Source organism: Euleptes europaea, chromosome 3 (assembly GCF_029931775.1).
Source record: "Euleptes europaea isolate rEulEur1 chromosome 3, rEulEur1.hap1, whole genome shotgun sequence".
In the NCBI taxonomy this organism is placed as follows: Eukaryota; Metazoa; Chordata; class Lepidosauria; order Squamata; family Sphaerodactylidae; genus Euleptes; species Euleptes europaea.
The window spans coordinates 84,688,497-84,700,198 of NC_079314.1; the positions used below are offsets into that span (position 1 = coordinate 84,688,497).

General features: G+C 40.2%; 1 protein-coding gene across 1 annotated transcript; it reads right to left on the reverse strand.

Moving 5' to 3' along the window:
• Nucleotides 1–1,613: 1,613 nt before the first annotated feature.
• IKBIP (IKBKB interacting protein) lies at nucleotides 1,614–10,701 on the reverse strand. The gene is made up of 3 exons (XM_056847068.1): nucleotides 10,532–10,701; nucleotides 8,383–8,500; nucleotides 1,614–2,366 (listed from the first exon to the last, which is right to left on the reverse strand). Exons 1-3 carry the CDS (start codon nucleotides 10,699–10,701, stop codon nucleotides 1,614–1,616), a joined length of 1,041 nt encoding a protein of 346 aa, XP_056703046.1.
• Between the last annotated feature and the right edge of the window lie 1,001 nt (nucleotides 10,702–11,702).

The window sequence follows — 11,702 nt, forward strand, 5'->3', positions numbered from 1 at the left end:
ATGGCTTCCTGGTGGCTATGGAAGCAAGACATTGATCCATTCCTGCAAATGAATGCCTGCTGAACAGATGATATTGGCCATCTTTGAAATGGGGAATGAGAAATAACTAATGCAGATTAACAGTACCAATACTGGTCAGATCCACCAGAAAGCTGCTTTGGTACAATGTGGGATGAGTTGGCTGCCTTGTAGGTTAGTTATCATGTAGGTGCTTGATCAAACCATTTTTAACATCTGTATTGCAAATGCTGGGTTATTAGTTGAGGCTAAGCATCTATATATTTAGGGCTATGCCTAGCAGTAACCTAGGGCAGGGATGTCAAACATAAGGCCCGAGGGCTAGATCCAGCCCCTTGAGAGCTCTTATCTGGCTCGCGAAGTAGCTGCCACCCCCACCCCTCACTCTCAATCTTGGCTGGCGAGGCATGGCCCAGCCTGACCAAGTGACATGTCATTTCCAGCCTTCATAACAGTTAAGTTCAACACCCCTGACCTAGGGGGGCTAATATTAAAGGCCATCAAAAAAGCTGGGACATAACAGGAATACACAACACCAAGCAAGCAGTATTATGTTCCGTGTTTTATGTTTTTCCTGAACAGCTGAGATGTTTGGTCATAACTAATAAAACGAAGGTGCTGTGCCCATGGAAAGAAGCTACACATTTTTCTCTACTGGATGGAACCTGTCCCATAAAAGGATGCTATGCATACAGTTGCTACAGTGGTGTGTCTGCATTTGTTTCATGGGGCTACATTATTCCTCACACTAAATCAGGCCTTGTGCCACTTGACCACTGTTAACTTAGAACAGTGTGTGCTCCTTGCAATGATTTCTACGCTTTCCTAGATAAAAAGATGCTATGTGATTTACTTTCTATTTATAAATCTATTGTTAAAGCAGGCTCTAAGTCTTGGCTCTTCCAAAGAGAATGATGAATGAGAAGGCATAAGGCTAAGCTTATATGTTGCTAGTGATACATTTTATGTAGATATTAGGCTAAAAATGTGCATGCAGTAATTCCAATCCAGACTCATGGTGTGGGTTTATTTCATCAGTTTTATTAATATATGGGCTGATTATAAACCTGGATAAGAATAATCTTTAGTCCCCCCCATAGATACACTACACTGAATTCTGTATGTCACAGTTTTTAGTCTTTTCTCCCATACCCTAAGATTCTACTGAAATGTGATGTTGGACAAAATGCTTTTAATCTACTGTCTTCCCTGATTTTATAGGGCAAAATCTCACAAAGAAAAACCCAATGCTTTTTAAAAATCAAGTCATATAAATTAACTTCCTACTTTATGTTCTTGATGGGTAGCCATGTTTGTCTGTAGCAGTAGAAAAGAGCAAGAGTCTAGTAGCACCTTAAAGACTAACAAAATTTCTGGCTAGGTATGAGTTTTTGTGAGTCACAGCTAACTTGTTCAGATATAGCTAGAATGTGTATCTGAAGAAGTGAGCTGTGATTCATGAAAGTTCTGTCTACTATATACAAAAACAGGACTGACCTTGTTTTTTGCTATTGTTTTCTTCCTTTTTTCCCCCTTGAAGGCACTTCTATCTCGCTTGAAGTGTTACCATAGTTGAGATTTCATGTATTGGACAGCTAACTTACATCTGAAACTTTAGTTATTTCATCATTGACAGTACTAACTTCATTCTGAAACAAAGTTAAATTAGATAGTTCCTTATATAGGTAAGCAATTTCTTTCTGTCTTTCCAACAGATCCACAACCAGCCTTCCTATTCTTAATGTAAGCTCATCTATCATTGGCTCTAAATGTGCAAAATCCCTTCTTAAATTATACACTTTAGGTTTTAATTCATTTGCAAAGGCTACTGTTTTCAAAACTTTGGCTCTCTCACTTTCCAAATCTAAAAGCTTGTTTGATTGTCTGACAATATCAGCAGTTAGTTCAGACAGTTTGGTCTTTATGAGCATTAATTGTCTTTCATTTTCAGATGCAGAACTTTGTAGCTTTGCAGTCCTGTCTATGCTATTTGTAAGAAGATTCCCTATACTCTGTACAGTAGTTTTTTCAACTTTATCCATTTTACCTTCAATAGTTCGCAGGTTTTCTACTAATAAGGCCACGTCTGCTTCAAGACCTGAAATGCGTCTGATGTCAGTCTTCACAGTTGCAATCTTTAAAGAAAAGTTCTGTGTTACAGAAGCGATACTCTTTTCATACGTAGTAACTGCATGAAAGAGATACGTTAAGTTTTGCTGGAGGTCTTGTGCCCAAGTTAAGTTTTTAGACCATGTCTGCATAGTGTCTATCTCATCTTGTAGATGTTTCATTTGGGCAATTAATTGAAGATCTTCTAGTTGTTCCGCCAAGTTGACTGTCTTCTCACACTAGGATGGGGGAAAAAAGGATTTTAAATTGTACTGTGATGGTACTTTTGGCTGGTTACTCAGTAAACAGAAAGAGGGAAAATATTCAGGTTTCACGCATAAGCTATGGCGCATTACAGAGATCAGAACATATTTAAAATGCATATGCATTTTACTTGAGCTTTCCAGGAAGAGGGGGAAAGTGGTATGGTACTATTTTGAGCATTTCAAAATGCAGTTTTTAGTCTGTTAAGGTGTTTAGTAAAATCTACAAAAGACCATTAGGCAGCATAAGAAGTAACTCTCAATGATTCTCAGGGACATCCTAAAGCAGTGATAGTGCTATACATTTTTATTGGAAACATCACAAAATATTGAGCAAGTTTGAGTTCCCAGAACCATTCTTCAGGTTAGATACTCCCATCAGAAAAAGGGTATGTGGGACTGGGTGAAAGATACCTTGCAGGGTATGATGATATGTAAAGATTGAGCACAGAAGCTGTTTACATAGATGTGTAGAGCAGGTTGTGCTACAAAGCAAAAAATAGTTCTTTGAAAATTTAAAAAAACCCTCATAATAAACTGGAGATGAACCTGAACTACTATTGGCTTACCTGGGATAACCGGATTAGAATCCCTGCACTCCCACGGAAGCCGCTGGGTGAACACACATGAAGCTGCCTTCTGCTGAATCGCCACTGGTCCATCAAGTGGTCCATTGTCTACTGAGACTGGAAGTGGCTCTCCAGGGTCTCAGGTCAAAGTCCTTCACATCACCAACTACCAGCTCCTTTAAACTGAACCTGGACATCCTGCATACCAAGCAAATGCTCTTACCACTGAACTATAGCCTCATCACAACATTGGACCCATGGTGAGTGACAATTTCCCAGTCTAACCTAACCTCACAAACTGATTGTTGTGAGGATTAAGTGGGAGGAGGGGAGAACAATGTGAAAAGCAGCTTTGGGTTTCTGATCAGGAAAAATGTGGGATATAAATGTTTTGTTCTTAATCCTCAGAGAGGGGCCCTAACTGGCTTATAGACTTTTCTCCTCCTCCATATTATCCTCACAAGGTACTGTGAGGTAGGTTAGGCTGAAAGTGATTGGCCCAAGGTCATCCAGCAAGCTTCTATGGCAGATATGATCCTATCCTAAACCTTCCCCCATATGTCCTGGGTTCATTGCCTCTCTCCCTGAGATTTGTAATACGGGCATGATACTGTAACAACTAGCCCAACCATACCAACATTGTTCCCTACATAGGAAATCAGGCACCAAAGCTAGAATCATAGAATTACAATGTGCTAAGATTTTAATGTTTTAGAACGTTATTAAATGTATATGATTGTTTATCAAGTAAGTGTTCTGTATATTTAATTGTGTTGGTAGTTGCCCTGAGTTCGGCCTGGCCGGGGGAGGATGGGATATAAATAAAAGCTTATTATTATTAGAGTGGGTATTTGAATCTGGACCTCCCAGGTCCTAGACTGACACTATCTATTGTTCCACCTCCTTTTCCTATAGCTGGCATTCAGGGGGGAAAAAAGACAAGTCATCCTTTTACCTGAGTCAATTCACAATAATATTAAGGGTAGGAGAGGTAATTATAAAGAATTATTTTAAGACTTGGGTAATAATAATTTTATAAGTATTATAGAAGGAAAGTGTAGAAAGGAGACTTGGCTATTGCGGCTCCTGGCAGGAGACAATGAAAGGCTGGGGGTGGGGAGAAGGAGGCATGGTGGTAACACCAGTTGTTCACAAGTAACTTGATAACCCAAGTTACTGAATACTATCACACACACATGAAGTCTAATGCCATCATAATAGGAATTAGGCCTTATACTGTGTTAATAAACGTATAAAATGGTTTTACTTTTTCTTATTTTTTTGTATACAACAGGAGTTGGACTATGTATTTTGAAGCATTACCACTCAGCCTAACCTACCCCACAGTGGTGTGAGAATAAAGGAAGAGAGCAGGATGTTCACTAGCCTGAGCTCCTTGAAGGACAGGGTGTGAGAAAAAAATTAACTACAGAAAGAAAATTATCAGGTTTATAACTAGTACTCATTTATCTCTTGGGATAAATAGAAGCTCAATGTACATGAAAAAAAAATTAAAAAAGGAAACTGGTATCACTGAAATGGGTCTTGCTTCCAGGCCAGTTTGCATAAAACTGTTTACACTTACTTGTAAGTAAGCCCCCCACTGCTTACTCACAGTTAAACAGGGAACAACCATTCCTCCTTCTGATAACATAATCTCATTCACTACTGTGGGAGGGGAAATGGATGCTGCCTCTGCATAAAACCTGAGATTCAGATCTCCTTTCATATGCGTCACTGAATCTCATCCCAAAAGCTGCAAAAATGCCAGATTTGGAAATTCTCCCTGTTGCTGCCACCTTCTCCAGATCCAACACGTAGTGGTGATCACGGCCCTTTTACAGAAAGGGACATACAATGGGCCAAAGTTGCAAAATTAGCCACAGCAGAGCATCCTTTGGCATCCTGGCAAGTAGTTTTGAAGACTGGGCAATATCCACTTTTGATATACAAGTGCTTTTTACTTTCTGAATTCTATTAACAAAGAGAGACCTCTAAGATTACTACAGGATCATCATGTAGCTATATTTGCATTGTATTGAGTGTAGAGTGTACATTTTCTTTAAAGAATAGTTTTCAGATTTGTTTCTGCTAACACATCCAAGGCATAAAAGAAGCAAATGAACTTTATCTAAAGAAACTCCTCAGTGGCAGCTCAACAAATTAATGGCCAGTAATAATAACAGGAGAGTTTAGGAAAAATACACAATGGAATGCCAATAGATACTAAATTATGCTATACAAAACACATTCAAAAAATAAACACAATTTTAAAATCAAACTTAATATCTAAATATTAATACTTAAAATTCCTTGATGGTTTTTTATCTGAATTACTTAAATTTACAAATATATGCATGACTTTAATAAATACTCTGGGTTTTCCTTTGGTACAGTACTCAGATCAAAGGGAAACGCCCAATCAAGTAACGTTTCAGTTTTGTAACTGAAATGAACAAGTTGCTCATGGGGACTCAGATCACTCTATATCATTACAAGGCTGGCGGTTTTCTAAATAATGTTTGTTATCTCTGCTGTAGATTCTGTAAAGTCATGAACTTTTAAACATGCTTCCTTCTGCATGTCTACTGTTCTTATACTGGATGTCTTCAAGAGCTTTTTGTATGTTCATTATTTCAAGTCTGGCTTTCACCATTTCATCTTCTGCATTAAACACCTTCACACCCATGTCTTCCACTATCTTCCCTATACCAATCAGATCACCTGATAATCTAACCACTGAGTGAATAGCACTTTCTATTACTGGTAAATGGGCCTTGCATTCTTCCACTTTGGGCTCATGATCTGCAAGCTTTTGTCTCAGGTAGTTATTTCTGGCTAAAAGATTATTCTGCTTTTCTTCCACTTCTTTAGCTGACTCTGCATCAGCTTGCAATCGCTGTTCAAGTTTAGATAAATCAGCTTCTTCTTGCCGGTTTAACGTTTTGACATTTCTTATTGTACTGTCTTCCAGATCTGTTACTCTTTCAGAAAGGGATTTTGTTCTTGAATCTACTGCATTGATTTGAGTGGTTACTTCATTATGTAAAAACTTGGCTTCTGATCTCAAACTACTAGTATTTGTTTCCATTTCATCCAGGCTTCTTTTCCAGGAGACTATGACATTCTGGAATCGCTCATTCACACTCTGCCCCTTTTTAGAAAGTGTCTGCTCACTGTTTAGAATATCAAGTATGATGTTACGGAAGGTGGCTGCTTCCTGCTCAAGCTTGGTCATCGCAGAGACAGATGTAGAGGCCTCCTGCAGGACTTCCAAAGATGATTCAAGCTGCATTTGTAACACAAACAATGTCCATCTCTACTTAATACAGGTTGGACTGTAAAAACATCAGTCTATATCCCTGAGAGGTTTTCTTAAACATATTTCTTTTTGCTTCATATATTTCTTCCAAATGCTATAGCTTTGACTATCTTTTAAAAACTTCTTTTCAATTCAAATGATTGGGATATAACAGAACAAAGTCGATTTGCTAATTTGTTCCAATATGTTTCTAAAAAGCAGTACCACAATGGCTTTAAGGCTTTAAAAGGGATTTAAATAGATGGAGGAGAGGTCCATCAATAGATACCAGCCATGGTGAGTAAAAGGAACCTCACTATATGGAGACAGCAAACTTCTGAATACCAGTACTAATGAGACATCTGGGCATTTATGCCCTGTTAGCCTTCCAGAGTAATTGGCTGGATGCTGTGTGAAACAGTATGCTGGAGTAGATGGACCATTGGTCCGACCAAGTAGGCTCTACTAATGTTCAGCTCTACGTACACTTGTAAGTCTTACTGAACACAATATGCAATGGATTCTATCCATTTTGCTATGGGTAGAGCCACCTGCTGCCTTTTCCAGAGGTTCAAAGCACTTTGTACCAGTACAAGGCTCTGGTGGTAGGGTAACTGAACCATGTCTTCTCACATTAAAGACTAACTTCTGAATAAATAAGATTTATACAGCAGACTGGTTTCATCAACAGTTCCATTAATCTGCATCATGAGAAGGAGCAACTTTTAGCAAAACCAAGTTTTCTATTAGGGCATAATAGCAATTAAATGGATCGAAACGCACATAGCATACTATAATACAAATTTAAATAACGAGTAATTTACACAATTTACATGATGTGAGCCAGAGTGGTATTTAAGAGCGATGGACTCTAATCTGGAGAACTCCACATGAAGCCTGCTGGGTGACCTTGGGCCAGTCACAGTTCTCTCAGAACTCTCTCAGCCCACACGGGAGGCAGGCAATGGCAAACCACCTCCGAACGGCTCTTGCGTTGAAAACCCTACAGGGTGGCCATAAGGCAGCTGTGACTTGATAGCGCGCACACACACAATTTACACAAAGCGTACTTTTACAATAGGCATAGTTGAATTATACAAAATATAACTTTGAGTAACTTACAATGCAGTCCGAAAGAGTTACTCCAGTCTATCCATTCATTTAAATGGGCTTGGAATGAAGTAACAGCATAGGATCAGACTGTAAATAAAGCTTCTGATACAGCTAAATCAGATTCACAGATGAACATTGCCATCCTAAGAAGAGTTATACCCTTCACTGCCATTCACTTCAATGCAATCCAGAGCTTTTATTGCGGCAGTACTCACCGGTAAGGAGTACCAGCACCTTTTCTGCATCAATGCTTTTATTAGACAATGTTTAATCATACAATGAATCATAAAGTAAACCATGGACATCTTTTATTAAAACAATGGCTGTAATTTATCACACAGTTTTGTACTCCCCAGTTTCAGTTTGGTGTATAGCTATGGGTTAGATACTACCAGCTTTTCTGCTGACATAAGATGGTAAAAGGGCAGGCCCCATTTACACATATAAAAAGGCTATGCAAGGGATTGTGGGATCCATGTGGAACAAGATAGCACCCTTCCTTCATCTTGCACCAGCAGAAAAGCTAATAGAATCCAATCCTCTGTGTACAAAGATTTCAGTCAACAGGCAGAATATGAAATATAAAACTTCTGCAGTTCGAAGGGGAAAAATTAAAAAAGCTGTAGAACAGACACAGAAGCACTTGGCTTGTATACGTGGCTCTTATATCCCATCCAATGCATTCAGGAGGATTTTCCAAATAAATGATTGTTAGCAAACAAACCCAGCAATAGTAAACATCATGAAAAATCTCAGTTAAGATGCTATCATAATTCATTGCAAGTTAAGATAAATTCCTTCAGCTGTCTAGTTTTCAGGAGAAAGGATTGCAAACATGTAAAATGTAGTTCCCAAACTTTACTTTGAGCTAGCAAAATAGTTCCACTAGTATAACCCTAATAACGGTTCCCCAAGCAGGTAAATTTGTCTGTCTAGGAATATCCTGTACACCTTAGAAAATACTCTCCCAGATAACATAAAATGATATTGAAATATTTTGAGTTATTACCTTTGTGGACATAAGATTAATTTTATTTTCCATATCCCGAAACTTCACAGCATCTTGCTTCAATAAATGGTAATTTTCTTCTACAGCAGCAAGCTGAGCCGACTGCTGAAAAAGGAACCTGAAAGTATACAAAAACAGTTATATATCTGGGAAGAATTAAAGAGTTTCACCCAAAACTTAACATAGAAACCTCTAGCTATCTAAGGAGAACTTGCTGTCCTTTAATGTGGTGGAAACCATATGAACAGAATACCATCACACCACAACAGAAATGGAGGAAGAGTTTAGTACTAGCGGCTTTTAGAAATGCAGGAAAAAAATTCCTGCTGAAGGTCTCCTTGTTACAAGTGGGACCTTAAAAAAAAAAGCCTTCTTATAATGGTTGCTTTAGGATCTGATCTTGAAAGAATATATTCATGTGTAGAATTACTTGTAATCAAGAGTCTGATTTCAGCTAGGAAAATGAGTCTTTGAGGCACAAATGGCAACAACTGGCATTCATAAAGCTACTTATATGATTAAAACAAATCATATGCATACTATTGTCGAAGGCTTTCACGGTCAGAGTTCATTGGTTCTTGTAGGTTATCCGGGCTGTGTAACCGTGGTCTTGGTATTTTCTTTCCTGACGTTTCGCCAGCAGCTGTGGCAGGCATCTTCAGAGGAGTAACACTGAAGGACACACTCCTCTGAAGATGCCTGCCACAGCTGCTGGCGAAACGTCAGGAAAGAAAATACCAAGACCATGGTTACACAGCCCAGATAACCTACAAGAACCATATGCATACTGTCCTGATGCTTAAGGTGCAATGGTATTCCTACAGCAGCATCCAATGTAAAACACATGGAGGGAGAATTCTGTTTTTACCAGTTTAACTCCAGATACAAGCATTCAGATTTGTGCCTACACAGGCTCTCGTACCACTATTTAAGTAGGATGCCCTATCCTCCTTCCCTCATTTATTCCAGAGTATATGCAATTATTTCTCTTAATTCTCTATTTTAAAGTATAAAATATTTGCCACAACAAATATTTTAAAAATATACTGCCAGTTTGTTTACTTCTATAGTGCTTTTTAATTTATTGAACAGCTGGTCTTTGAACCATACTGTAAATCCTGCCTCTGGGAGACTCAGGTATGATTCCTGCTCTGCTATGGAAGCTTGCTGGGTGACCTTGGGCCAGTCACACACAAAGTCTAACCCACCTTACAGGGTTGTTTTAAGGATAAAATGGAGGAGGACAAAATGTTGTAATCTGTGTCCTCTTTGGAGAGAAAAGTGGAATATAGGTGAATAAATAAAGCTCTTCACCAAAGCTCAAATTGCACCTCTGTCTCTGCAATTGTTTAAAGCAGAGGTGTCAAACAAGGCTTGTGGGCCGGATCCGTCCCCTTGAGAGCTCTTATCTGGCCAGCAAGGAAGCCATCCCCCTCCTCTCAATCTGGGGTGGCAAGACATAGCCCAGCCCAACCAAGTGACTTTTATGTCCTATCCGGCCCTTGTAATAATTGAGTTCAACACCCCCTGGATTAAAGTATGTATAAAATGGATTGGAAACACGAGTAGTCCCATCCTGCATTATCTTTTCTATAGGTTGTTCTCACTCTCCCAATTTCTCAATCACTTCACGTTATTTGGAATGGTCATACTCTGTTCTTGCAATGACTAGTACAATATTGAACCCATGCATGCCTGAATTCTGCTGATCAGTATCAGATAAATATAAAACCAATGAATATAACACAAACCAGAATGCAACAAAATTCAAGTTAAAATCTCAGAATAAAATAATCTGATGCCTAAAATTTAAACGAAGTTGACACTGTATAAGTGTTTCTGAAAAGTTAAACTATAGTTTGGTTATGACCACAAAACAGGGCCTTTCTCTAGTAACCACTCAGCATCAGGGCTGAGTGTGTGAGTTGCCCAAGGTCACCCAGCAAGCTTCCATGGTGCGAGTGGGGATTTGAACCTGGGTTTTCCAGGTCCTAGTCTGACATCTTAACACCATGCTGGCTCTCTCATTGTAAGTATTTACAACTATTTCTGTTGACTATAATTTTATCATTATTGTTTATGCTGTTTTAAATGCAAACAAAACAAAGAAAATGTATCCGGCTACATAAATTCCTGTAATTTTGCTTACCACGTTAGCCCAACACAGGCTATGAGGGATAGGCAGCTTGCAACTGTTCGTGCATCCATCCAGAAAGATGTATGGGTATTCCCCAAACCCAACTGTTTGTCCAGTTTTTGATGATCTTCCTTTGGTTTGGCTGAAATATCAGTTTTTCTCCTTTGTTTGATTTCGGACATATTAACGATTACAGACCTCCTGCACAAATAGAGCAGAAAAAGACCCTGAGTCTGTTAATATAATGACTATTGCCACCCCTGCAGCCGGGACAGGAGTCGGTTTACTTGGAAGTGAGTTCAGTGCTCTGTTTAATGCTCTTAAACAGCACGCGAGGTAGCAGCGAGAGTCGAAACAACTCTGCAGTCCCGCTTCATTCAACGGGTCTTCCTCTCTCAGAAACTCCTCCCTGGCTATTACCCGACTGGTTTTTGTTGTCGTTTTTGATGCGTTTGCAATTTTTCTCTGGCCCAACACATCTCTCTGTGCCCTAAAATGCGTGTCGAGGACCAACATCCTCAGAACCCGCGCGCACGACCTTTTCCAAGCACGCCTGCAATCCGACCCTGAACCCCACTCCCACCCCGTTTTGCACTCTCCAGTTTAGCATCTCCGTTACCTCGAGTTAAGACACCGGCACCCCCGCTTCCGAGCTTTTACTCCATCCAGCCCTGAGCTTCCGGAGGAGGGCCGGTCCTCCTCCGCCTGGAGCGCGCAGCGCCGGACAGCAGCTCGCCACGTCAGGCGCATGCCCAGTAAGCCGTTCCTCCCTCCTTCGCGGTGCGTATTTCTATCAATGCTGCGGACGCCAGGGGGCGCGCTCGTGCTCAGATGCGGCCCAGAAATAACGGTGGTGTTTGCGGCTCTGCAAATCGGGGGGGGGGGGGAGGAGGAGGGGATGAAAATGTCGTTAATTCAGGGCCTTCTCAGGGGCGGAGGCTGGCGAAAGCAACGGTCTCCCGTGCAGGATCTGTCCCCGCGCTGCTGCCTCCTCCTCAGGTGACCCTTGCAAGTAACTCTGAGGGATGCTCCCAAAGCCAAGACTAAGACAGCAGGGAGTGGCCCATAAGGGAGGGGGATTTGTAAAAGTTAATTTTGGTGGTTAGAGAGGAGAGCAGGAGTCGCTAGGGATGAGGGAAATTAGTACAGATGTGGTGGTTTTGAGAATGGTGAGTGTGGGGCA

Excerpts from the sequence above, each read along its gene's own strand:
- IKBIP (XM_056847068.1), bottom strand. The coding sequence starts at position 10,701 with ATGTCCGAAATCAAACAAAGGAGAAAAACTGATATTTCAGCCAAACCA. Across the intron at positions 8,501-10,531 it reads GCCTGTGTTGGGCTAACGTG|GTTCCTTTTTCAGCAGTCGG; the intron begins GTAAGCAAAATT and ends GTATACTTTCAG. Across the intron at positions 2,367-8,382 it reads TTAATCTTATGTCCACAAAG|TGTGAGAAGACAGTCAACTT; the intron begins GTAATAACTCAA and ends CCCCCATCCTAG.